Source organism: Taeniopygia guttata, chromosome 4 (assembly GCF_048771995.1).
Source record: "Taeniopygia guttata chromosome 4, bTaeGut7.mat, whole genome shotgun sequence".
In the NCBI taxonomy this organism is placed as follows: Eukaryota; Metazoa; Chordata; class Aves; order Passeriformes; family Estrildidae; genus Taeniopygia; species Taeniopygia guttata.
The window spans coordinates 66,447,230-66,474,743 of record NC_133028.1 but is presented as its reverse complement, the minus strand read 5'-3'; the positions used below and the strand labels follow the sequence as shown (position 1 = coordinate 66,474,743).

Here is a 27,514-nt window from a genome sequence, read left to right as displayed (position 1 = left end):
CTGCTAAGGTTTTACACTCAAGAGGATATTTTATATTTGTCTATTTTTTTAACTGGTTATGAGTGCAGTATTACCCTTGCAGCTATTGTATTTTACTTCTCGTTTATTTCCTTTTTTTGTTATTGTTTTTAAATTACACATTCCTCGGTGTCTGCCTAAGGCAATTTGGACATTCTCAAAGAATGGGGGATGCTTAGGTCCATCTAAGCAAGGGGAAAAAAGACATGGTTTTGCTGGAAAATGCTTTAGAGAAAATAAAAGGTTTGGGGAGGAATTTGGAGCATTAAAACCCATGTAAGTCCAGCTCCCTGTTGTGAACTCAGCATCAGTTTAAAGGTAGTTTTGGTCTGTGTCTTGCCCTCATTTTCTAAAATAATTTGTACTTATGTTAAACACATACCATCTTCACCCTGTAAAAATGTTTAAACCTCTCACAAATGAGCTTCTGTGTAAATACTGTCGGATAAACAATAATCAAAGAAGTCGAGACACTGTAACAAATAATTTGAGTTGATGGCTGCAGCCATGAAATGCTTTTGCCAGGGGCAAATAAATGAATAACTTTGCTGTTGTACTGTACCATCTCTAATGCAAAATGCTTGTCTTTACTATTTATTTAGACACGTGCAATGAGACATGAAGCTATGGTTTCTGTAAAATCCCCTGGAGGAAGCTTATAGAGCCAACACGTCTGGGGTTTGGTTCTGATATTCGTGTTCTTGCATGTGTTTCCAGCTCTACATATGTAACATAAGAAGCAAAACAGCTCAATTCTCCAGCAGAAATTTTGCTACTTGGCTTGAGAGATAGCAAGGCATTCATTAGTTTACTGTCACTCTTATATCCTGCCTCCTGGAAAATTTTATTTGAGGGAGGCACTAGCAGCAAAGTGTGCTGATGATGAGAGCATTCTACTCCTTCAGGTGTACTCTGATAATCCACTACGCTAAATGTACTCTCAAGCCGTAGGTGTATAGCTTTTGTTTCCATATATTCTTATGTATGTCCCACAGATTGTATTCCCTCTTGTAGCACAGAACCCATCTGGAAATGCTTCCAGTTGTACACAGTTCCTATTTCTTTGTTGAATATATTCAACAGAATGGCCAAGACAAATGGGAGGAAGCACAAACTTAAAAATAAACAAATGGAGTACAAGACATTTCTCAGCTTTGCACCACTTGTTCAAGCCCAGCTACACAACTGAATTAACAACATTTTTGCCAGACATCTGAGCAACCTCTGCCTCTTCATTTACTCCTGTTTACAGTGGAATATTTAACAGGCTAACAGTTCTGTGAAAGAGCAACGCAGTTTCACCTTGTTACTGCTGCATGTCCATCATCCAACTCTTTCCTTTGTGCTCCTTCACAGCCTGTAACAGCTCTGGACTTCAGGGCCAACAGCACGAATGCAATTATCCAATCTCTCCAGTTACTTCACAATCTCCTGTGAGAATATTCTGAGCCATCTGCTGTCAGCACCAGCAGGCCTGCAGTCCCTGGAAGCATGCAAATTAGCTCAGGGTCAAAGAACACAAAAATCCCTTTTCCTAAATGTTGGTCACAACGTGGCCTTGCAAGTTACAGCTCACAGTCCCATCCCAAACCCAGTCCATGTGTGGATGGCAATCCACAAAGAGACAAAAATCTCTTTTCCCAAATGTTGTTCACAATGTGGCCTTGCAAGTCACAGCTCTCACAGTCCCATCCCAAACACATTCCATGTCCACACCTCATCATGAGAGCCAGGAGCTGCATGGTTCTAATTTTTTTTACTTTAACTTATTTTCACCATGGATCAGTGCAGATAATGAGTGAATGTGCTGTCCATTTTTAAAAGGTGTGTGTTTCCCTGCTGAACTCTGCTTTAGTACTTGAACACAATTAAGCACAGGGAAGAGACAGCCTGTATGAGCATGAAGGACTAATTCCCTGAGAGTGTCACCACAGTTAACAGACAGCAGAGCTGTCACCAAAGCAAGTGAGACTTAAATCCCAGCTGGGAGCCCAGGAATTCCTCAAACTCCCTCATCCAGGAGACAGATGAACTAGTTGCCCACTTGCCAGCTTAGCCACATTGTGGGGAAGATAATCCTGACAGTTTTTGCATTAAACAGCTCCAAGCTTCAGATACAGACAACTGGCTTAGTAAGTCTCATCAAGGACCCATAGCTGGGACTAGAGGTGGTCAGAGGTGGATTTTGGATTTATTTCATTTATTTGTTCCAGAAAAAGGTAGTATTTCACTGCCATAGAGGCTAATGAAAAAAGACCCAAGTGCTAGAGCATGCCTTGTTCACTTTAGTAAGCAGAGCACCAGTTTGGGACTTTGGAACACTGACCTGTGACAAGGGTCTTACATTCTTCTCCATTACATTCTTCTCCAGAAACCCCCTGCTTAGCTTAGGGCAATGTAGATTGCAGAGGAAAAATAAATCAAAATGCCACAGCTCTCTCTGGAATAAGAAAGGATTAGAAAATTACACTAGAATACCAACAGAGATGATCAAATTCAATTTTGGCATCCAGAACCAAACTCTGCAACACTAGCAGAGTTTTTGGCTCTCTTTCAGCTTATTTAGACAGTAGCACTGACTCTGTAATTATTTTTTTCAGTATGGAAAAGTAGTTATTATCTCTCTCTCTTTTATTCACATTTGTCACAGCAACTTCCAATCAAGCACAGACACATTATACAAGATAGATGTGACTGAGCAAATCTGAAATTCAGTATCACTTTTTCTTCTCTTTCAAGACAGCAGATAAAGACAAAAAACGTTCCTGGAAGATTAACTTGATTAATAAAAACATCTGCAGGCTCAATGCTGAAAAAAAGCAAAAAGCAAAACTCCTCCTTTGATCCTTTTACTAGGAACTGTATCACTATAGACTGATAAACGTCCAATTTTTCTAACAAAGTAACATGAAGGAAACAGATCAGACATGCATTGTTATGTATGCAGAGAACCTAGTAAAAAACTCAGATAATCTAGAAATGTAATATTGTGTTAATGAGGAACTATGGTTGATAAGTATTGATGATACTGGAAAGCTGTAGGAGAAATAGTTCAACACTGGCACTGTCCAAGCCAGTTAGAAAACTCATCTGATTGCACTAATCCCCAAAATAGGAAACCATATCAGGGATTTCCAGCTAATAGCTTTCCTAACTGAAACTGAAAAGGTAGCTCAGGGCTGTTAGACTGCACCATGGATTTTCACCCAAGTATAGGAAGGTCAAATGGGTTTTGTAAGTTGGGTGCTAAAAGCATTGTTCAAGGAATAATGCAGTTAATGCCTAAGCTCTGATCATCTGAGTACTCTTCAGAATCCTCTCATAGGTTTGTACAAAACCACTGAACTGTCCTTGTAACATCATAGTAATTCTCCAACAAATATTGCCTGGGACTGACAGCATCCATAAGACTTGAAATACAGTGCCCTGTAGAAGAAGGGACATAAATCCTGTCCCTTTGAGCAAAACCACAAGTGCCTCAAGGATGTCTGCTTCTTCTTCTTCTAACTTCTCCATGGAGAAGGCACTGCTTATGCATATTAAGTCCATATTCTATTTTATGCTACAGATAAAATATTGCTAGTGTGATTTTCAGGTAAGCAGAACAGCTACAACTAATGTCATAGTTAAAATGACATGATTGAGAAGAATCATAAATATGCTTTCAGGGCTTTTCTGTACTTTATCTGTTCTAGTTAACTTTGGTAAACATTCTTTGTTCATATATTGTATAAACTATATCAATATTTTTCAATCATGCACGATAGCGATTAAGCATCCTGTGGACTAAAGCATAGCAAAAGATGTGGGGTTATAATAGGATAATGATAAGAGAGTACTGAAATCAAGAATACCTGCAGACAGGTAACAAAACAGTAATTTTCATCTGTTTTTTAAAGATCAGCATCTATGTGCTCACCATATATTTTATATTTTACTCTTATTTCCCTTTTCCCTCCATTCTTGCAAAACTAATTGTCAAGCAATGATTTTGGTCAGCACACATCAGTAACTACATTTCTTCATGTGGAATTCCTGCACACACATTTCTTTAGCAGTTCCTGACAGGCTGCCTGTGTACCAAGTATTTCATTTCGACTGTTCCACCTGCTGTCTACAAAATCACCAACAACAAAAATTTCTAAAAGACCCAATTATTATTATTATTGCCCAATCTCAACCTCCATTACATCGAGGAGAGTCTCCCTGATGTCTTCCATATGAACAGGCTCTGGCCAACAGAGCACTTTTGAAAATCCCCTCCTCAGCAACAGGAGGGAAGCACAAGCCACCATAATCAAATTAAGAAATATCAGAAACACATAAACAGTCTGTTAGCCAGGTCTTTGCCAAATTAAGACCCCCACCCAGGAAAAATCATAGAGAGACCAACCTCTGCCCCATATGGAGATGATCACAGGAATTAGGGAAGCATCTCTCCTTACGCACCCTCCACAAAGACTGCACAAGGCAGTGCACAGAACAGAAATATAGCACTTTGAATAGCACTTTGTTTCATATTCTTCCAGGAATATATTCTCTTTGGTTTGAAAACATTCAAGTCTTCTTTACCGTTTCATTACTTGCTCTCAGATAACCAAGCAAGACACAATTATTACATCTGCAGATGAATTCATATTATAAGAATTTAGTGTTATGACAGAAAGACAAACATTCCTGCTATTGCCTGTTTTTCTGCTAATTGTTCTTATTTTCATATTTTTTCTGGCAAAAAAAGCACTCACACAAACAGTGTGAATAAAAGGGATTGTAAAAAAAAGGATTCACACAAACAGTGGAAATGATCCTCCAAACAGCACAATATTCCATTAGAAAAGTAAGGCTTCCTAAGTGGTGATAATGTACAACAGAGCAGGGGAGTCACTGGTGTAAGCTGCTGCTGTGGAATTGCTTGAAAAACATTTCTTTCCCCTCTGGCAGGCTGCAGTCATGCTGTGAGCTGAACAACCAAGTTTGAATTGGGAATTGTGCCTGCAGCAAAGGCACGTATCACACAAAGGAAAAATAAAACCTCAATTTTCTGTCCAAAACCAAACCTCATCAGGAAGCTTTCTCTCAACCTTTGCACAGAGTGCAAGGGCTCACTGTGGGCAGCACTCAGTTGTGTAAACAGAGGGGTGCAGTGGCATTTTGGCTGCCCTGGGCCATGTCTCTTGTTTCCATGAGGCTAACAAATGAGCCAAGATCTCGTGCCCTTCTGGGCAAATGCAGGCCCAAATGAGCTGTCCTGGGGCATCTTCCAGAGCACAGCAGGGATAAATGCTCAGGAAACCAAATCCCATCCAAAGTGCACAACTCCGCAGTATCAGGGCCTGCAGCATCGGGTCTGTCACAAGCAATTCATCTTATTTGCTGGCTGGTTTTTGTTATGGGAGCAACCTGACCAGAGCAGGTACAAAAAGATGAAGGAGGAAGACAGACAGAGAATACAGACTGAAGTGTAGAGTCCTGAAATATCCAGACAGGGATCCCCAAGGCAAAAGCAATCCTGCTGGCAAGGCTCTCCTTCCCAGGCATCTGCTCCTCCTATTGTCATTCACATTTGCATTTAGTTTCTGTCTCACCTTGCAGCATGGAGCAGTATCTGAATGCTGCACAGTGGTAACAGGTGGTGATAATCCCACAGATTTCCCTCAAGATATTATGGGAAATGAAGTTTTCACTGCCTGGCCCATGCTACTCATGGAAGAATGTGCAAGAGTAAGGAGGACAGCTGGGTGGGGAAGATCTGCTTCTAATTAAAACGGGAAGAATATTGTGCACTTTGCATGAAGGCTCCAAGACCAGAAATCATCCTATGCCAATGCTGGCATCTGCCTCTGAATTTTAATCTTACTGACTCCACAGCCACCTAATTCCAGCTGATGTATTTAGGGGCGGCTGATGCTCTGCTCTCCTAACACATGTTCTATTACAGCAATGCTCAGCCATTTTGGAGGCACTGTGCTCTCCCTGCACTTGGAAAAAAGTCATTCCAGTGAACACAAAGAATTTCTCTCTTTGCTCTTTCCAAGGACAGAGAACAACACTAATGTCTTGAAGCTATCAAAAGACACAGATCCTGAGTTAGTTCAGAATGATTTTCTAAGAGCTCACCACGGCTGATAGTCAAAATAAATCAAACTGCAAACAATACTGTACAAAGGTCCTCAGTTAAACTACCAGTTGCATCTAAGAAAACAGGTATTACACATCTATATGCCATAAATGCCCCAAAGTTTTCCATTGCTGCTTTGCAGTGGAAGCTCCACTAAACTCAGGAACCTAGACAGGGCCATAAATACAGCAGTGAGGTGCAATTAAACACCTCCCAGTGTAAGCCATGAGTTTTACACTCATTTTGCAGCAGTATAAAACAGTTACATCCAGCACAGGCAAGCAATGAATCAGTCGTTCCGTGCTGCACTGGCGCTCAGACAACAGGAGCTATCCAACAGTCAATGGAATCTCATTTCATTTCGAGGAGAGGATAATGTTTTGTCCCCCCTCCAAGGATTTATGTTCCAGAATGGACTCCAAAGCAAACACCCAAAGTGATGATGCACTGAATTACCTTCAAACCTGAAAACCACAGCAGTTTAAACTGCACAGCCCGTTCCCAGTTTAAGGTCTGAGCAGCGGGATTGTTAACTAAGGCCAAGAGGGGCTCTGATGCTCCAGGGATCAGTGCTAGTTTACACAGTACTGAGTTGCACATTATGGCTGTTCCAAGCCAGAGCAAACTCAGAGGTCTTTGCACTCCTTTTCCACTTACTTTTGTCCTAACTTTTGAGTGCAGGACTATAAAGAAATCAAAGCAGCAAATGTAGAGGGGTGAATGTCAGCAAGCAGCAAGGTTCAATGGGTAGGCAGTCTGCTTTCTTCAAGAGAAGACAAACTCAGAGCATGCTGATTCCTAGTAGTTTTACTTAATGTAGAATGACTTTGTGCATTTTAATGTAACTGCAAATGGCATCAGAATTCTTGCATGCAACCCCTGATACTATTCAGAAGGTAAAAACCAGAAAAAAATTCTGAAAGGCATTCCAAACATGATTTCATTAACTGTCTACCACCACATGCACAAACGTAACAAATTTGATAAAGGAGGTAAACCAGAAAGTAAATTCATCTAGTTATTTGCAATGGTGCCAATTAATGCTAAATCTCCTCAAGTTTGGACCCACTTTCAGAGGCTCAAGTTGAGTATGTTGATTCCAAGAGCCTGATGTTTGAGGCTACAGCTAGAAAAAAAAGAGACATTACCAGCGCCACATCCTTGTCTGGGCAGAAGGCATGTGAGAGCTTTGATGTGGATACAGACTACACGCTGCTCTATCTCATGTCAGGGTTCCAGTTCTCTTTGCTTCTGGCTTTACATGCAACACATGTTCAGTTGTTAGAGGTTTTCTGTGTATTACCTCACTGTTACAAATGACCTCATGAACTTGCACTGCTAATTCAAAAGGATTAGCGACATTTGCTCAACATTTCTTTGAACTTGCTTCTGCTAAAGGATGGGCTTTTGAACAGAAGTACATCCTCCTGTAAAAATAATAGAAAATAGGCTTTGGTATCTGTTAAAAACATGTGTATCAGCAGGAAGCCTCCTGCTACAAGAGGGAATTACTTCTGATAACGCACAGAACTTTGATCAAACCCTTTATCTCTGTTGAAATACATTGACCCCTATTGTCTTATGCAGTTCCAGTGGCTGAGCAGCTTCAGCTTCAATTACTGCAGCATGGCTTTGACAGATCACAGAATCAAGTAGCCACAATAAATTATTCAGAGTTCTAGATCATAGCTGTTTCCGAAGTATTCCCACTGAACTTCAGGATTTAGGCTATTTAGCAGTTTACAAACAAGATTTTTTTGTATTTAAAAAAAAAATCTACCTTTAATTAGAGGATAAACAAACCATGCTGCCTTTTTTTGTTTTAGATTTCTGATGTGTTACTTGCCACTGTAGCAATCATTGAATATTTTGTTTTATTGTTCAGATTTGGAAACAGAAAACTAAGGAGAATGAACTGAAGAGCAGATAAAAACCAAACAAAACAGAATGTGCAGCACAAACCAATGTCTCTTTTTAACCTGAAAATTGTCCTGTTTGTTAAGACAGTCTTTGCTGTAATGTCAGAAACAGAGGTTCATAAAGAAACCCAGGGGTTCTTCCTTTGCCACTTTGGGATTCGGAGCCTTGGCTTATAAAATCAGCTTTTCAAGGGATAGATAACCACAAAACACACTTTAAAGGAAGTGATGCACCTGCCTCCCTTTTTGTCTCTCCTCAGAGAGGCACATCTCAAACTATAACCAACCTTTTTATTCCAGGCCATTGCTCTGCCAAATAGGACAACAAAGGGCAAAGCTCAGTCCACATAATGTGTATGCTATAAAAGTTAAAAAAAACCACCAGAAAATGTACCTTCACCAAGCACATGCTCTGCTTTATACAATTGTTCTTGGTTTCCAGCTCTTGCTTCTCTCTTCTTGAACTGCAGAGAAGGCCACTTGTCTTATTATGTGTGTACAGCCCTTAGCTCAGCTGCCAAAGACCTCCAGGCTTTACTTAAATGCAGAAGACAAATAAGATAATGGAACACACACACTCAGGGTCAATCTCAGCAAATCTCTAGATCAAGTATCTTCCCTGAAACAATCAGCCCTTTAAAAGAAGCATGCAGCTTTCACCTATTCGCTGAGTTTTGTAACATTTGTTTTATATATAGAAAGATGGGTGGTGGTGGTGTGAAAATTAACTAAGTGTCATGTCACTCCAAGAATCTGACAGAAAACAATACAATATACTGTTATCCTATAAATCTAATCCAGGCTGGAAACTGGCCAGTGCTGCACCATTTGAAATACAGTTTGCATATTGTCACATATTTTAAATCTAAGGGTAACAATATATATCAAAAACAGATTATTCTCATATGGGGAAAATAAAATAAAGGAAAAAATAATTACAAAAACATCACTAGAGCCTAAGTTAAACCAAATCCAAATAATCTCCAGGCGACCATTAATTATGTGGTGTCCTCAGTCAATTGAAAAGCCACTGCTTCATCTGTGGCTTGGGGGACAGGGATGGAAGAGATGGGAGAGCTCTACTGATCTAATAAGCCACAATACTTGCTGTAAATTTAATACTACATAGTTTATTTGAGCAGATAGTATAGGCTGAGTGTGTTGCTTTAGCCTTGTGGTATACAAAAGTTATGTCCACTGTCAAATGCTTTCTCACCATCTACCCTGAGGTCCTGCTGACACAAAACACCCCAAGGTCAAGCTGTGCCTGAAAGGATTCAGATCCTCTGGAGCTCTCACTCACCCACTGAAGGGTCACAAAGAACATCTCCACTGAAGATGATAGGGCCATTAATTTTAATGAGAATACAAGAAACTGTAATGAGTGTGCGTCCTGCAATTCTGTTCAGTTCATAAGAAATTTAAAGTTTTCATCTGCACAGTATTTACTGAAACAAACCAGCACAGCACTCTCCCTTCCTCTTCAGCTAATAACAAAACATACAAATTATAGTTTGGCTGTTCCATCCATAAATAATTCATATGTAAGGCAATATCAATCTGATGGGTGATGCTGAGCAATGTTTTTTTGGGTCGGCAATATCTGTGTCCTTTTTGCTGGGTCACAGAAACAAATCTGCTAATAAAAAGTTAAAATAAGTCTCTTGAACTCCATGCATATGTTAGTTTGCACACTATGCATAGCAAGAGCTGAGAGTTTCATTTTGCAGTTTAGTTTTCTAAATTCAATTTTTACCTGGATGCAATTTCAAAAACTTTCTAACAAGATAAACTTCCTCAAGAAATCTCAGTTTTAAAAGAGGCGAGGAGGACTTTTAAAACAGTTAACAAACATTTCAGACTTTGATCAAATCACTCACAATCCTCAGGGTAATTTAACACTTGAAAATGGCAGAACTTACAAGAAAAAGCTGCAGAGTTTCCTGACTGGCTGCATGCTCCTGATATCTAGCTGAGTTTTGCAACTTTTGTCTTTCTACAGTAAGATGAAAACTGAACTACACCACTGAAGGGAAAGAAGTTTGTCTTGAATGTACTGGCATTGAAACTATAGTTTGATAAAAAATAACAAGTAAGTTCTGCAAATGATTATGTTCCCATTTGTTTACTGGAATATGAGTTTGCTGATCACAATTTGTGACTTACTGCTTTGATCTTTCCAGATACCAACTGGTAAGCAAATTTCCAACTTCCATGCCTGACTGCACAGGGAAGATGGATTTTGAATCACCCACAAACCCCAGAGCAGAGCACTCAGCGCCTTCTCCACTCAGAAACACAAATGGTGCCACATGACTTATGTGGAACTCAGTGTTTGGATGTCTAACATCAGATTAACACACTGAGAAATGCAGCCACAAATACCAGCCCTGAACAGAATACATTCAGCCTCCCAGATACCCATTCAGAGGACACAGAAGTCAAATGACTCAAAAAGCTACTCAGTGTAGACTTTTCACTGGGATCTAGTTAAAATGTAAACAACCATTGGAAATTTAGTTTGTTTTTCCTCCTCTTGTGTTATGCAATGTATTCAAGTTACACAAGGCTATTTTTTCAGCTGGATCACAACATGGTAGCACATTTGCAGCCTAGTGCTGATGTTTCATTAATGATCTCCATAACAAGAAGATCATTGTTGTTTTTTATGTAAATGCTGGCCAAGTTACAATCACATTAAAATTTACTACATTCTTTTAGATGGCCCAGTATCAGAGAACAGGTCACACTTCCTACCACTACGGACACTCTAACAATGTACAGGCTATTTTGGGTGAGTGCCTGGTGATTAAAAAAGCCACATAATTAACAAAATCTGCCAGCAAAAGAGGAAATCTCAGTTGTTCATGTCAAAACAAGAAGAGAACTTGCTTTGTTAGGTAGCATTCAAACTACTCCATATAAAAAAAATCCCATTTTGTGCAACTGAAACTCTTCCCAAAAAGTCCAATCTAACAGCTGACTAAGAAGAGTTTCAAATTCTAACTTTGCCACAGACTTCACAGGATGGCCAGGCCAATTCATTATTTCATTTGTCATTTATCAACCATGAACCAGAAATACCATTTGCCTTCATTTCTCTTAACTATTTATCTAAACTGTAAGCTCACTAGTTAGGAATAATTAACTAGTTACACTAGAAAGTGACATAGCATCCCAGGGTGTGAGAAACAACAAGCAGAAGACCACAGTTCACACATCAAATAAAACTGTAATTTTTAGAGTAACATTTTCAATTGGCCAGTGAGATTTCTTTTCTCAAATCTCTCAGCAAATGTATTTTCTCAAAAGAAAATCTTTTAGCATAGTAAAAAAACTATTATCACATTAAGAAAAAAATAATTCACATCTTAGGCAGAGTCACAGTATTAGGTACAAACTATCAAGAAAATGTTGACAACACATGTAATACCCAAACACTCTTCCAAACTGAAAAAGGGTTTTCAGACCAATTTTTTTATTACAGCTTATGTATTAACTTTACCAAATCCAAAAATCCACTCCATGCCCCCCCTCGCATGCAGACTCTGACACACAGACACCATTTATGCAAACTGGAGATGCTTTAAGGGAAAATCCAGCACAAGACACAATCAATAAAGTAACAGTAATAAGCAATTAAGTTTGGGTGGCTTTTTGGTTTTGTTTGTTTGTTTGTTTTTTGAGGAAAACAACTACAAAGAAACCACAACCGTACTAACCTCCAATAAATTTTCTTTGTGCTCCTCTTGGCTGGGTAAAATGGCCAGCAGGGAAGCAATTCCAGAGGATATGACACCTTCTCATTCAACACAATGCCTGCTTCTCTCACCAACACTTGTGGGTCTCATGTGGCTCCTTCTTTTGTAAATACTGAAATATTGAATAACTACAAGTGCGGTAAGGAACCAAGTATCCTGGTATTGAACTTCCCAGTTCCTGCTTGGACACATAATCACAAGCAGCCAGTCTCAAGTGCTCTTCTGAAAGAGCCTAACAATGCTGGCTGCCCTCTATTCAGGCAGCTCTGAAAAGGTTAGAAAAACGTGACTGAAACACCTCCTAATTGAGCAGCTCAGTAAAATAGGTATATTTTACTGCAGGTGATAGGAACAGCTACATTGCATCAAAGTTAAAAACACATTGCAGGTTGTGTCAAACATACCAGAACACGGCTTTTCTAGGGATCTTGAACTCTGCATAATTACTTATGTTAGAAAAAAACCCATTCCTGCTTCTGCCACTTGCAGATGCATTTTACGAGGTCCCATTTTATCCTAGATATCCATAGAAGTGCATAGCCACTGCAGTGAGAGTTTGAGCAGGGATCAAGATCTGGCAGATGCCTATGGAGAAAGGCTGAGGAAACACTAGGAACAGTATTGGTTCAAGTTGTGAAATCAGCAGGGTATACACCATTAATTTTGCACATTTGCTGTTCTGCAAGAAGATGCGCGCATCTTTCCAGATTTCTTGGAAAAAGATCTAAACACACAGGAAGATGAACAGGAAAGGAAGGGTGGAGAAGGTGACATGGAACAGCAACAATAACCTGCAGGGAAAAGGCAAAGAAGGAAAAAAAGCTAAGAAGGAAAACAGATTTTGTATCAGACCTAATGTACTCCAAGAATTCTACTAAAATAAAAGATTCAGTGGAATTGAGAACACAATTGTAAAATATTCCAAGGAAACACTTCTGACATTTGCCAGGACTTTTGCAATGGCTAAAATTCCATTTTTCTCTATTTCACATGAAAAAACACCTCAACTTAGATGAAAGTATAGCTCATTCTGCATCTTATTTGCCATAGACCTAGACTCTGAGATACTCTCTCCTCAGTTTACACACCCTACCTGGCAAAGCCCCATATTTTACCTATTTCCACTAGAAAACAATAACATTCTTGCAGTCTAGTGCTAGCACACTCTCACCAGTTATTCCAGCAACACCACAGCAACAAGAGTGCTGTGAGGAAACAATTCAGCCTCCTCAAAAGAGGAAAATTTGTGTTCAGAAAACAAATAGCTAAATGAAAGTAGGAAAAAAAATCTGTCATTTGCGGCCACAGAGGAAGTGCAGTTCTTGGCTAGGAAGATCTAAATTGTCAGAGCCACTGCAAGGAATTCTCGTGAAAGGAAACACATGATCCATTAGCAGCTCTTCTCTTTTCCCCTCCTCACTTCTACACTTAGTTATCTATTCTGTTCTGACACTGAATCACGACAGAGGTTTGGTCAAATCAGATGTAACCAGCTTGGCTCACAGAGACCCTAAGTTTCTGCAGCTCCTGTTTCACTCAGTGCAAGATGCCAGTGTTTGGATTATTGGGCAATTAACTGCCTTGTGCTTTAGTTCCCCAGTCCAGGAAGTGGGAGCAATTTACCTCCTCCTTTTCTCAGATGGGGACACCTGTTCTTCTCCAGTAGTGGAGAGGTGAGAAAGCACAAGAAAACAGTCAGAGGACTTCTTCAGGAGTAACAGGGATGTGAAACTACCTGAGCCAGCCTGATAATTACAAGGAAAGGGCAGCAGATCTAAATCACAACCGGGTGGGAGGTGGCCCTTCCCATAAATGTGACAGTCCTAGCAGGTTCTGCTCAGCAGCTCTTTTTGCTGTAACAATATTATTGCACCAAAGTGAAATATTTTGGCCTCACTCCAGTAATAACCAAGGCAGGCAATTGTTCTGGAAGAAAAGTTTGCTCAATGTGATGGAAGCAGCCACTACCTACTGGAGAGAAAATTCAGTAGAAATCTCTTTGTGATGTTATTCTGGACTGAGCCTGGACTTCCTGCCCTGCTGTCAAGAAAAGGAATACTCTGTGAGTAGGACCTTAGCAGCAGACAATGGTTTGAATATATGTTGCCTTGGTCTGGCACACGGCCTGTTAAAACAGTTACACATTTTCTTACAGCCATAAGACTTTCTGGCTTTCCTCTAAGTCAGATAAATTCACCTAAAACAAAACACAGAGTGCAAATCAGATCTAGTCAGAGTGCACTGATTTTATTACTGGAATCTACCGGGCATCTTAGAAACCCTGACACTCCAGCCTAGGAGTGTTAACATAAATAATGAAAACATTTTGACAGTGAGACTGTCAAGCAGAAAATCTAACAGAACACCTCTAAGTACTCAAATGCACTTTAGGTTTATGTGCATAAGCCCTTTGGCAGCCAATACAGTGAAGAGAAAACATCAATAGTTGCAGGAGCAGAACACAGACAAGACTTAGCCAGATAATGCTCCAATGAGACTCTTGACTTCCTGGCTTGTCACTGACACTGTCACCCTATAAAGCAAAGCTGGGCAGCAATTAAGGAAGGGCAGTTATTCACCACTAACTCAGGAAAGGAAAAGAAATGAATGAGCTTTCCCAGGCTGCAGTAGTTCCAGATTGTCTCTCAAAGGGCTGCATCAATTACTGTCACTTATTTGTCAGCAGCGTGCAGTGATTAATTGGCGAGATCCACATTTTTGCGTGCCTTACGTCAGACACGGCTCTGCTCCCCCATCTGTTCTTAGTGGTGCTAGAGACCAAAACGTTCCACACCACGGACCTTGTCAAGGCTGTATTAATGTCTCACAATGGACCCAAGCTAAAACAACTTAAAACCCTACAGATTACCTAAATGTGCTGAAAACAGAGATGTAAAGAGAAGTGACTGAAAGATTTAGTAGAACTGAAAGCTGAGATGCAAAAAACAGCAACAGGCTATGTTTCTTCAGCAAAATGAGAATGTCATGTTGGCAGAATAAGGGAATTTGTTGTCAATATTAAAATATATGGAACAGTTTTTATCACTAATATGGAATAAATAGCACTTTACAAAAAACCCCAAGATATTTACAAAGTAAGTTGTTACTTTGCAAGGACATCAAAAACAGCCTTAAACTCCTCAAATCCTTACTTTCCTATTTATCAAGGTATTTGAATGCTTGTGCCTTATTTTCTAAAAAACATGTGCATTCTGTGGACTTCCACAGAAGTCTAATATGCATTTAAATGTTACCTTGGAGTCTTAGCAAACACAAATGCATGTGCTAGGTAGGGAATAAATAATTCCATACACATACTAGAGCACAGAACAGCAGGACAGTATTGGGTAACATACTAACTTATGGTTATAACTATAACAAAGGATTAATTATCAAAATACCATTTACCATTTATGTGATCATTTTCATGTGTAGAGATGGATGTGCTTTGAAATTTTATTTCAATACATGTCACAGTATGACAACAGCATCTTCCTGGGTCCAGGAGCTGTGGTCTATGTGATCTCTACCAAAGCAATTGCATAAATTTACTTCAATACCTTTATCTCTCTCAGCTTCTATCTGTTGTTGCACCATTTGTAACAGCACCACCTTCACCAAAGTGACCTCTAAAGCCTCTACTGCAATTCTGCAACATCAAAGTAAATACAGAGAAAACAACGCAATCACAGATTACAAACCAGATCTACGTGAGGTAGCATATGGCACATTAAAGCTCAGTAACCATCCAGAAATAAATTTTCATACACTTTGAATATTTTTATTACTTTCTCAAAATTAAATGGGAAAAGAAATATGGAAATATAATGCAAAATATTCAAATGTAAGCACAGAGGACTAGTGTTAATACAGGGGAACATTCATGCCAAAATGCAGCTGGCCATGCTTCTGTGATGGCTCTAACCATGACTCCATGGTGGCTATCACAGTATCAGCATTGTCAGTAGGACAGGCTCTGACAGCTCCTCATCCCATGCATTGTGCAGAACAGAACAAAACCTGCCTGTGAGATCTGCCCTTGATCTGGGATTTACAGGTCCCAGAAGACAGATCCTCACCTTCGTGGTGCAGAGCCTGTCTCTCAGGTGCCATCAGCACCTTGGACAGTGAAAAAACAGCAAATATTTCCAATTTCTGCTCAAGAACTCATTTTTCATACTTATTTTTCAACTCCTGACATTGGCCCCATAGTGTACATTTCTCCTTTCTTGTCCTTTGGCTGTTATCCTTTATAAGATATCATCTAAGAGGCTCTCTAAAATATTTTGTGTTGATACAATAATACTGCCTGATAGGTCATTCATTTTACATTAGCTGATTTTTTCTGTTGCACATTGTGAACATCAAACACTGCTTCCTCCTATTTCTGTAGCAAAATTCAAAGCGGCATTGATTTAAAAACATTAACAACATGATGCATTATTTATTATATTCTACCTTGCAGGCTCACACTAATCCTCTTGGATGCATTCAGCACAGAAGTGATCCCTGGCCTCTAACTTTAAAGCAATTTACTACTACTGCACACACAGCAATATTTTAGACAGAAATTATAGGTGGGATTGGAGAAGTGTTATGCTGTAGAAGGTTCTTGCCTGTCTACCTTTTGACACTAGAAGAAGTTCCCAAAGCTTTGACAGTATCAGTGGTATTTTGTATGCCTTGTGTCATGGTTTGACACTAGCACAATGCCAGTGCCCCCATGAAAATGCAATATCCCAACCGAATGCTGTGAAATCCGATCGAGAACAGAGCAAAGTAGGCCCAAGCTTAATAACAAGGGAAAAAAAAAAACTCTATTAAGCTATTACTACTATACTACTATAAAGGAAAAAGAAAGAAAAAAAACACACACAAAATTCAAAATGAAAACCTTCCAAAGCATTCCTCCTCCCACCACCCAACTCCAACAAACCACAGTGAGACACAACCTGGACCCCAATCAGGTTTCCACCCTCCCAACAATTGATACTCAGTCCATTGAGGGAGAGAGGAGCCCCTCCTGTGCCACAGACCCCCCAAGAAACACAGCTGTCACATCCTGTGTTTCCGTGTCACACATGGCATCGCCCGGAGAAAAAAGTTTGCCAATGGTGACCCTCTCCTTTCCATGCACAGTGCTCTCACCACCAATGCATGGATGGACAGACTGCTCTTAGGATTTTTCCTTTCAAGGATGCCCTGCCAAGATGAGAAAAAACCAACAGTTCAGTTTTTCATTTTTGGGACCGCAGTCCCCCCAATTTTCCCCTGGGGCCGAGGATCCAAGAACAGAGATTTTCTCTTCTTCTTCTCTGAAGACAGGGGGCACCACCACAAACCTCCCTAACTTTTCTCTCCTCCCTAACTGTTCGCTCCACTTTTGTCTTTTCCCAGCTGAAGCATGGTCTCTTTGGCTCACCAGCATCCTCCTAAAATACAGTCTCTCTTGGAGGAGAAAATCAGTTCAGTCAGTGGCTACCAAGAAAAAGTCCAGCCAAAAGCCACTCCATCTCCTCCCACCTAGAATTTCTCCTTCAAACATCCCAGGGTCCAAGCTGTCTCGCTTCCTCTTTCAAACCGAGTCGGAGAAAAATTTCACAAAGCCTTCATTTCTCAAGGAAGGGTTAAAAGTCCCGACTCCCAAGGATGGCTCACAGCCCAGGCTCCAGCTCCCACAGCCCGGCTGGGCACCTTGCGGCCCCCCTGCTCTTCTCCTTCCCTGTGGTGAACTGCTGACAAAACTGCTGCTGTCTCTTTCTTTCTCTCTCTCTCGTGAGAGAAAGAGAGAGACTCTGGGGGGGGAACAGAGACATCCCAGGTTTCCCCACCCTTCCATCTGCAGGGGGCCAGCCCAGTTCCAGTCCCTCCACCCTTGGGCCTACCTCCGAAGGCCACATGGCACACCCTGACCGGAACCAAAGAGAGCGAGTTCTCCTGGGAATTCTGCTTTTAACCCCTCTGTGTTCTCAGAGGCGTGTCCACCTTCAATTGGTCAATATCCAAACTGACCTCTTCCTTCCAAGAAAATTCTTTTTCCGTGTCAAACCACGACACCTTGTCATTACCTTTCAATTCATCGTTCCCTGAGACAGATTTGAAGAGCAATTGTGTGACAGTAGGGGGTGAGAAATGACAATTAAAACTTGACAAATATGGTTCAAAAACAGAACAAAAGAACTTCCCAAAACAGAGAGTAGGCAGAACAATTCTTTTAGTCAAATAATGCATTCAGAAGAAATGCAGAAGAATCCTAGAACTTATACACCCCTTTCTAGTCTAGATAATGCAAATCAGGCACCAGATCACCACAAAGACCTGTTGCCTTAAAACCTGGATAATTGAAATCTACAGTATCTACTGCATATAAATCCACAAGAGGGCAGACACAGAAGTAAACTGAAGACACACAAAGACAGCAGATCAAAAGAAGCCTCAAAACCCTGCATGGTGTTCTGAAGTACGTGTCATCAGGTTGGTCTTGATTCTGTGGTTTAAGAAGAATTTGACCATTTGATAGGGGGAATTTTATTAATAATGCATTTAGACTCCTCATTGCCTTTACTTAAAAACGTAACCTTGCCATATGCTGAAAATGTGAATCCTATTAACCAGGTTCAGGCAATTCTTCATTTGTTCTGAAACTGGCTTGGGTTCCACAGATAATTATAATGACCACATAATTTGTCTTGTTCGGTCATTATTAAAAATTAATTCACATTCCCTAGAGTGTACCTGGTTTGATCTGTGTATGTGCACGCATGCTACACATATAAACTTTTTAACTTTAAGACACTGCTTGTGTATATTGTAAACAGTGAACTCCATAACCACACTCTGGCACATGTACTTACTGTAGTAATTTCTTCTTCCTACATGAACATAAATCAACTTCCCAAAGAAAAGTTAAGCAAGTACAAGATGAGAACAAGAAAACATTCTTCATTTTCTCAGAGGATGTATTGCCAAAATTTACAGCAGCTGTGGATTCACCTAAGGTAAGTCTGAAGTGAAACACAGACCCAAGGATTCATCTGTGACCTATTTTGCTTGGTTTCTAGAAAATATTGTTCTTTATGTCTGGGGCTTCTCAAAACATGGCCTAAGAAACACCAAGCAGAAAAAGAGATGGTGAAAGCAGTTTATCCATCCAGAATCTGCTTTCAGAAAAAGCAAATGCAAATGCCACAGCCACTTTGAATGCACAGCAAATATACAGCTCCAGATTCTTTCAGACTAAGCACATTCAGAAGTTGTTTTTTTATTTCTGAAAATACCTTTTGAAGCAAAACATTTACATGTTTATATTCTACTGACAGAGAAGTGAACTGTGGCTAACATAGACAACATGACAGTCACCCATATCCTGAGCAGACCTTGCCAGACTCTAATTTAGGAAACAGCACAGCTAATCATAGGAAATTTGTAATTACAGGATTAACTACTGACTGGGTTTTTATATTCACAAGGGAAGTTACCAGCTATTATGAAATAAGTCTGCTAGGGAACACACATGTGGTTGGGCTTTCTTAGGTTCAATAAATTTATTCACCTGACTAAAACTTGACACTTGATCAGTAGTATGCTCAAGAGTAGCAATTTACAATCACAACTAAGGGCTCCAAAACTGACTATTAATTTTCTGTTTCTGGAAAAATCTTGCCTTGTAACATTTAATACTACCCAGAAAATATAACTTTGTCCACCATCCACACTGAGCAATCACATGGCTGGTAGCTGTTATTCTGAAATCTAAGTAGGATGATTCTTTGTAAGACTTGTCAATTCAAAAAAAGATGAATTAGACAACTGCAGGTGAAGGGATAAATAATTCGTAGTGCCAATGAAATATACAGCAGGAAGGTACCATTCTGGTACAAAGCAAATGTACTAATTTATACCATGGAAAACCATATTTTTTTTTTCCCATAACTTCTAATAGGCTATTAATTGTCTAAGTTTAAAAAGGAATTTAACTTGCATACCAATCAGCAATTTGTCCCTCTGAGAACAGCTAAATTTTAGCCCCTTTGCCACGCCTACAGTGATTGGCTGAGTCATGTCCAGTTTTGTGGTGGCTTTCTACAGACTGATGTTTAGAACAGGAAAAACAAACAAACAAGCAAGCAAAGTTCAAATCATTGATTTCACAGCTTTTTCTACTCCAATTCTCATCTGAATTCTATGGCCACATTCAACCCCTCCCATAATTGCTAGGCTAAGGAAAAGTATCAAAGCAAGGAGAAGAATCACTGCTTCCAGCCCCCTTTGCTGCACTGTAAAGGTATGGGCAGAAGAATTTACAGAAGGTTTGGTTTGAAGGTTTAATATACGTGGCCTCATTTGTAGCTCCAACAGAACGGACAGCAGAGTCTTTTTCTACACTGAAGAGCTAAGCCCAGTCCTGTCATCCCACACAAGTATTTTGGACATGGCTGAGGAAATGGCTTAGAAAGGGATAACCTCACCTGCTTGGCTTACCAACAACTGCCCTTAATGCAGAGGAAACTCTCCACTGCACTCATTTGAGGAAAACTTTTGGGTCAGGTTACTACTCAAAACTGCAGATTTTCTCTCAGACATACAGACTGAGTTTAGCAAACAAAAATATAGCAAGAGATTTAAGATATTTTAAGAAGGTCCCTTTATATGGCTAAAAGCTGCTCAAATCACAAGGATAGGAAAGTTCAGGCCTTGGCACCCTCTGTCCAGAAAACCCAGTAATACAACCACCTTCTCCTTCTGCAAAAGCCAAACAGTAGAAAATACCTTCTTCATAAGCTGTCAGTGTCACCTGGCAAGATAGAGTTACAAGCCAAACTCTGTGCTCAATACCAAAAGGGAAGGCAGCAACCTGCCCTGGTTGAAACAGCAAATTTTCATAAACACAGGAAAAATGTGCAACTTGTAAAGATTAGTGTACTCTTAATTTAATAATTAATCATCCTCCTGCATTTTCTTGACAGAATCTGATTAAATAGCTATTTCCATCCACAGTTTTATTATTCTACATTTTTAATGATTTTGTTCTACGTGATAAAGGAAGAAAACAAAGTGAAATTTGTAATCACCATTTTTTTCTTCCATGCTCAAAAGGGCTTTCATTATTTCATCTCAGCAGATCTAATCCCCACTTTACCTACAATGGAACTGAACAAATTGCACACAGCTGCAGAAGGTAATGCAGAGACCACAGGATTTTAGCACAGTATAGGTCACCTATGTTAAAAAGCCAGAACATGCCAGACCAAAGGACTCTAACACTTTAAAACTTTTAGAACAAAACATCATTTTGTGAAACAACTTTGATGTTTCTTGTCCTGCTAAGTGGATTTATGATCTACCTTGTATTTGGCAGATCAAGTTAGTTAAATAATATTTTCAAGTCTGAGGCATGACACAGAAAATGATCACAACGTTAGTACCAAAGAGTTGGCCTGGCTAATGCTGTAGTGGAGGTTTCTCCTCCAGCAGCAACCTTACCTGTTGTAGCACTTCCTCCCAGTTATGTTTGAACAGCTGATAAACTGGAAATGAACTTGTGGGTTTAAGGGCTTATAGTCTTTTCCCTGTAGGAGGAAGGCCAAAAAAAAACCCTGAATCCACAAACCAAAAACAACTTTTATTATTGGTTCCTTTTTGCTGAATGCCCTTCTCAGAGAAAAACAGAAATGAAAACAACTTCTCTTCAATCATTGCTCACCCAAGAACAAGCTGCTTTACCATGCAACAAATGGAATTAGAAAATTGACAACCAGTTATTCCCAGTTTGCTACGTGCTACATCTACCTGATGCTGCTACTGTACAAACATGCTGAGACACTTCCCATTGCTATGGGATTTGAAAGATAAAGGCTATGAACACATGACCAATGATCTTTGAAGTACAGCTGATCGTATCTGTTTGTGATGCAAGATGTCTTATGGGAAATTTATATACAAGAAACATAATAACAAAAGGTTGCAATTTTGTCTCATTGTTGCTCTAAATTTTTTTGAGCAAAATATCGAATTTAAACTGGGACGTTTTCTGGTTGTATTTATATAGAACCAAGTTCTTGCTTATCAGGACACCCTGCTAGTGAAAACCTAGACAATGGAGTCAAATGACAAAACTTAGTTAGACTACCAATTTCCAGGAGCACACACACAGTCAGACTTCAGAGCCCTATGAAACTGTGATCTCACCTTTCCATTCTAGCCTTTTATATATCTGATCTATATAACACTTTTGGTGAAAACCTTGTGGGATCACACCATTTCAAAAACCTAGGTGGCAACTCTTAATATTTTTCTCTTTCTTAAATTGAACAATTATTCTTAAATCCAAGTTTTCTTGGGATAGTTTTTGGAAAGACCTCATTGTTTTACACAGTAACACCAGGAGTCAAACACTAAGTGGCTTTGTTTTCGTTTCTCTATCTCACTTACCTAGATTTTTCTGATGTACCAAGCCCAGGACATGTGCAGTGATGGAGATCCAGAAATATTTTCCTGCTGCCTACCTCAGCTGGAGTCCATGGAGACAAATGGACCATCAAGTCTCTCCTAAACTTGTGGCACGGGTGGGTGTTTCCCTCTCATTTCCCTTGTAACTGGAGGGTGATGACAGCTTGGGTGTCATGGCCAGCTCTGATCCCTCTGCTGCTGTAATGTGAGAGGCAGCTATGTTAGCAAACTAACTTGCTGCAGACATTGCTGCTACTTGAGCATAACAAATGGGGCTCAGGGAAAGTGTGCAGCAAACACTTTGCAAACACTGAGCTCTGCCAGTTCACTGTCTGCCCCTGCCCACAGCACTGCACAGTCAGGAACAGCTTAGAAAGAGAAGGGGACAGGAGATAAAGGGGACTAAATAGGCAATAACTAAAAGACTGGCTATCCCACGTTGAAATGTTCAATTAATAATTTTCCAAGTCAAGGAAACTTGATCTATGACAACTCTTTACCTGTGACTTAAATGACTTAAATTTCTCCCATTTTCTTGATGTACCACAGAACGTACAGCTGTCAGAATGTATGTTGAAGAACACAACATTACAGCTGCAACTGCTCTTGTATTCTGAGCTTATTCCTTGCCTAAAAAACTCAAATAAACATATTTCGAATCTCACTGCAAAGAAAATCCCAACACTTCAGTGTACTAAGCATGTAACTGAACTGAAAACATTTTACTGTACCCTGACCACACCCTGACAGCAGCACACTGAGCTCCTCGGCTTAGAGTGGTGCTTTAGAAGGACTGTTATGCTACCTTTTAAACTGAAAAATTAAAACAGAGTCAGATGTCTCGGAAGAATAAAAGCAGTGCTACTTATTGACACAAATGCAGAGCACTAAAGGCTGCAACCTAAAGCAACACAAAATGCCCAGCAGATTTTAACTTATACTATCCCCTCCTTTATCTGATTTCTACTTAGGACTTGATAGTTTAAAGAACACATGAAATCCTTCACAGTCATACAGACAGATCAGAAATTTAACATTAGGAAATGAAAGGATATTAAATTATTTGTATCACCTTTCGGCCGTACAGATGATCAGAATGAAAAGCAAAAGGAACTAGTGAGAGTGCTGCTGTTCCTAACATCAGAGATGGAGCTTTTTCCAAGAGGGGCCAATAGTAATGGAAAAATTAGGAGAATAAATGGAATGGTATCTGCAGAAAATTGCAGAACAAGGGGGAAAAGTCACAACCTTCTAAAATTGAAGTGACTACACACTCTTACGGGAATACCTCAGGATTTTCATATTACTCTAAAAGGCACTACTTACTGTGGAAAAGTCAGTATTTTAAAAATTATGATTAAAGAACATATATACAAACACAACACTAAAAAATTTACAATTACCTTTAGAGCAACAGATTTCACTTTATCACTTCTCAAAATCAAGTGAAGGAAACATTATTTATTTTTTCCAGGTAATACTAAGTGGGACAATGTCAATGGAAATTTTTACTCAAAGGAGAAGGGTTTGCTCATATGCTTTCTTTTTCCTTTCTCTTTGTTTTGATTTTCTCCTTTTTTTTTTTTTTTTTTCTTTAGGAAAGCTATAATCAAATAAAAATATGTAGCATACTGTAAGTCTGCCTTGTATATAAAATCAATTACACAGTTCATGAATCCAGTAATGGGAAACATATTACCTCTGACTTGGAGAAATTCAGGCCCGTATGGAAACAACAGGGCAGCTCTTGCTGTGGCAAGACCTGGAGCTGCCAAGCCAGGCACTAGCTCTGCAGCAGCTCAGGTCTGCAGCCATTTTAACCCAAAGGGAAAGTTCCAAGAGGACAAGATAGAAAAGATGCTCACCTGGAGATGGGCTTCCATGTCCTGCACCTGCTTCTTGTCTTTGCCAGGAAGGTTTGAATTCCCTCACTGATCCTGTCAATCCCTTCTCTGTTGACATCATTAACAAGATCAAAGCTTCAGCTGCTTAACTGCTGTTGCTGACTATATACAACAAGATTAATCCTTATATATTGTATCTTACCTAGAAATAATTTTACAAAAACAGGACATTCTCCTTTCTTTGTGACTTTCACAACTAGGCAGTCTTCTCAAAAGCAGGTATTAACCCTTAACATGTAGCAACTTTGCAGTACAGATTTCTGGCAAAAATCGTATGAAAAACATGAAAATATGTTAAATTAGCCCCTTTTTTCCCCCCCAAAAAGGATTTTCTTCTTTGTATTTTAACAGACTTGCTCCTCAAGAATTCCTTAGAAAACCTTCACTTTTGGTTTTTTGTTTTGGTTTTTTTAAAGTGTTTTATTTTCCTTCTATTCTTTTTGCCTGAGTTTGTACTGACCAAATTGAAGAAGGAAAAACATAAAAGGCTGGAAAAGAAAATCTTGGTTTTCCTATGACTTAATTCTTTTCACTTATGTCAAAAAGGCAAAGAACAGCAACAAAAAGTAACCCATCTCATACATGCTAAAAAGTGACCAATCTAATTCTTCTTGGAGATACTTAAGAACATCTTGCCAAAGAACCATCACACAACTCAGTATATGATACTGATTGCTTTTGCAATCTAACACTTAAAATTATAGTATTTTTATAGTAGCTAACAGCAAATTAAAGTTTTTTGGACCTAGAAATAAACTGTTTCAATAAATTGTAACAAAATCTTTACAAACGAGGAGAGGAAATATTCTTTACTCGCCTTTACAATGCTTATTTCAACTACATTTGTCTTAGAATATACTTGATTTGTATGAAAAAATGATTTGTGGAATGGAACTGGCAAAGTCCCCAAGTTTCTCCTACCTCTCAGGAAGCAAAGAGTGCATGAAGGCTTAGGATGCTTTTACACATAGGAGATTGCCACAAACAAGAGAATTATTCATAATTACACTTCTCCAAAATCTGCAGGAACTCTATAAAGATGTTCCAGTTCATTTTACAAAACACTGACAGGTCCAAAATGATTCTGAACAGTTTGCTAATGCCAGAGCCTTAATATTGACTGCTGATAACCCAGGAATTCCACATGCAATCCAGCCTCTGAAGTTATATTTCTACTGTCCTTGTAGATAAGAATTTCTTGGTTATCTGGCTGCACAAGAGGGCCTGTGGGAACTCTTTTGAAGAGTCTTCTGCAGCAAACAACTCACTCTGGTAACATGAGGAATTTGATTGTTACTTGGTTTTAAAGCACTGTTTTTCCCAGTGCTTGTGAACAGTATTAAGAAAAAAAAAGAAAAAGAAATAGGTATTTAAGTGATACGAAGAAATCCAGGGCATCTGATTCAGCAGGAAGAAACACTGTGGGAACTAGCTATTCACCAGGAAATCAAACACATGTAAACTCAACAATTCTAGCTGCTCAAGCCACCCTGTTCAGATGTCTTTCCACTTGCCTTGCCAGCCACAGTGATGAGTATGGATGCAGTACTTAAAACTAAATTGCTCAAAATTTTTTCTTCAGCATCGTTTCGTGCAACCAGATGAAATAAATCCTCCTCAATCTCATATAGGAATACTGAGTGCTGACAGATTTCCACAGTTCTCTACCCACACACTTTGGCATCTCAAGAATCAATTCAAGTTAATGAGTTTCATACAGTAATGAGAAAGCTGCAAATAAAATGAGACAAAATTGTGTTACAACAAAATGCGGAATTATGATATGAATAAAGCAAGCCTGGATACAATCAGCAGTCAATTAGAATGACAAATGCTGTGCGGTTTCAAATTAAATAATTTTAATGGAGCCTTGTAGGTTAGATACAGAAATACAGTTGCAGACAGCCAAGAGTTTGGTTGCAAGTGTCCAGGATTTCCAGGCACTGCTACTAATATCTAAGGATGTCATTAGCAAAGAAAAGTTTGCTTAAAGCTTATTTGTTTAAATGAGGGTAAAATTTTTCCAAAGTTCTAGTGTCCTCATTTTTTTTTTTATTTTCAAGCTGTTTTACATCAGAATGTCTTTGAGATTTTTTTTCCTACTAACATATTTTCAACAAAATTGGGAAAACAACACATGAAGACATTACAGATGTTTTTCCTGATTTTGCTTACTGGCCAGGTGGAAAATCTGGAGTTTGTACACGTACAAACTCAGCACTTTGGATCCACCCTTCTCACTGAGGCCCTATTTAGCTGTCAGTTTCTCCATGGACATTTTCCATGTGCACTTTGAGGTAGTCATTCCTTGTGAACTTCTTGTGGCAGAGCTGGCACTCTGCCATGGGGCGGTTGGGGTTGTGAGTCAGCTTGTGTCGGATCAGCATCTTCTTCAGGCTGAAGGACAGGTCACAAACCTGAGGCAGTGAAGACAAGACAAAGTCAAACCAAGTATTAAAATCTCAAGCAAGTATAACACTCCTAAGGTTACATCACTGAGGCCACAGCCACACATACCTGCAGTACTTAATAAATGAGCTGGTCTTTGGAAGAAAAATTCCTTCAGAGAGTACCTGAAAGATTTTTACTCTGTCTGGCATCTTTTTATGTTGTATATTAGGAGTGGTACCACAGGCACAAGGATGCTGTCTGTCTAGAAAATACTTAATCTTCAAAATACCCACACACTGAAGTGTCCCGGTAACATTGTGATGCTTTGTTCAGGTTTTTTTAAAGCTATTGTTCCATCTGGGATGCAGCAAAAATTGTGACAAAACATCATGAGCATCCATCAGTTCAAATGAAGTATTTACTTCCTGACCTCCAGAATGACACCTGCAGCTTCCAAAATAATCAATTCCAATTGCTCAGTTACAAGGAGGGAGGAGTGAGAATGAAGAGGTTCTGAAGACTGCAAGAAAGGTTAATTACTAATGTAAATGAAACCTCATTGTTCCAGCCTTTCTGTGCCTGGCCAAGAAAACGGCAGACATCTGGTAAATGAAGGTGCAATTTCTTTGCATTATTATCTGCTGTGCTGTTTTCCTCCATTGTACTCCAAGCAGTCCAATTCATTCTGCCATGGGAATAGATGGATAGAGGCACAAGGGACTCTTGCCCATACTAAAGCCACTCCTTTATGAAAATCCCTGTACTGAAGTTAAAATGAAAAACACAGAAGGTTAAAAGATCAAGTTCAGAAAAGGAAAGTTAGAATTAAAAGTTAAGGCAAGACACCAACTCAACTGAAACTGTGCCGTTATACTGTCACACTCACCTACCATGCAAGGAAATATTGTAACATGAATTTGACAGGAAAATAAAGAAAAAAAAAAAAAAAAAGGA

General features: G+C 39.4%; 1 protein-coding gene across 2 annotated transcripts in view; it reads right to left on the bottom strand.

Moving 5' to 3' along the window:
* Window positions 1–24,486: 24,486 nt before the first annotated feature.
* The window catches only part of PRDM5 (PR/SET domain 5), a 60,054-nt gene continuing 57,026 nt past the window's right edge, over window positions 24,487–27,514 (bottom strand). For both annotated transcript variants that reach the window (XM_030272014.4, XM_030272015.4), the window contains exon 16: window positions 24,487–26,586. In XM_030272014.4, the coding sequence (XP_030127874.3) occupies window positions 26,422–26,586 (165 nt within the window). In that variant the 3' untranslated portion in view covers window positions 24,487–26,421. The remainder of the gene's footprint in view (window positions 26,587–27,514) is intronic.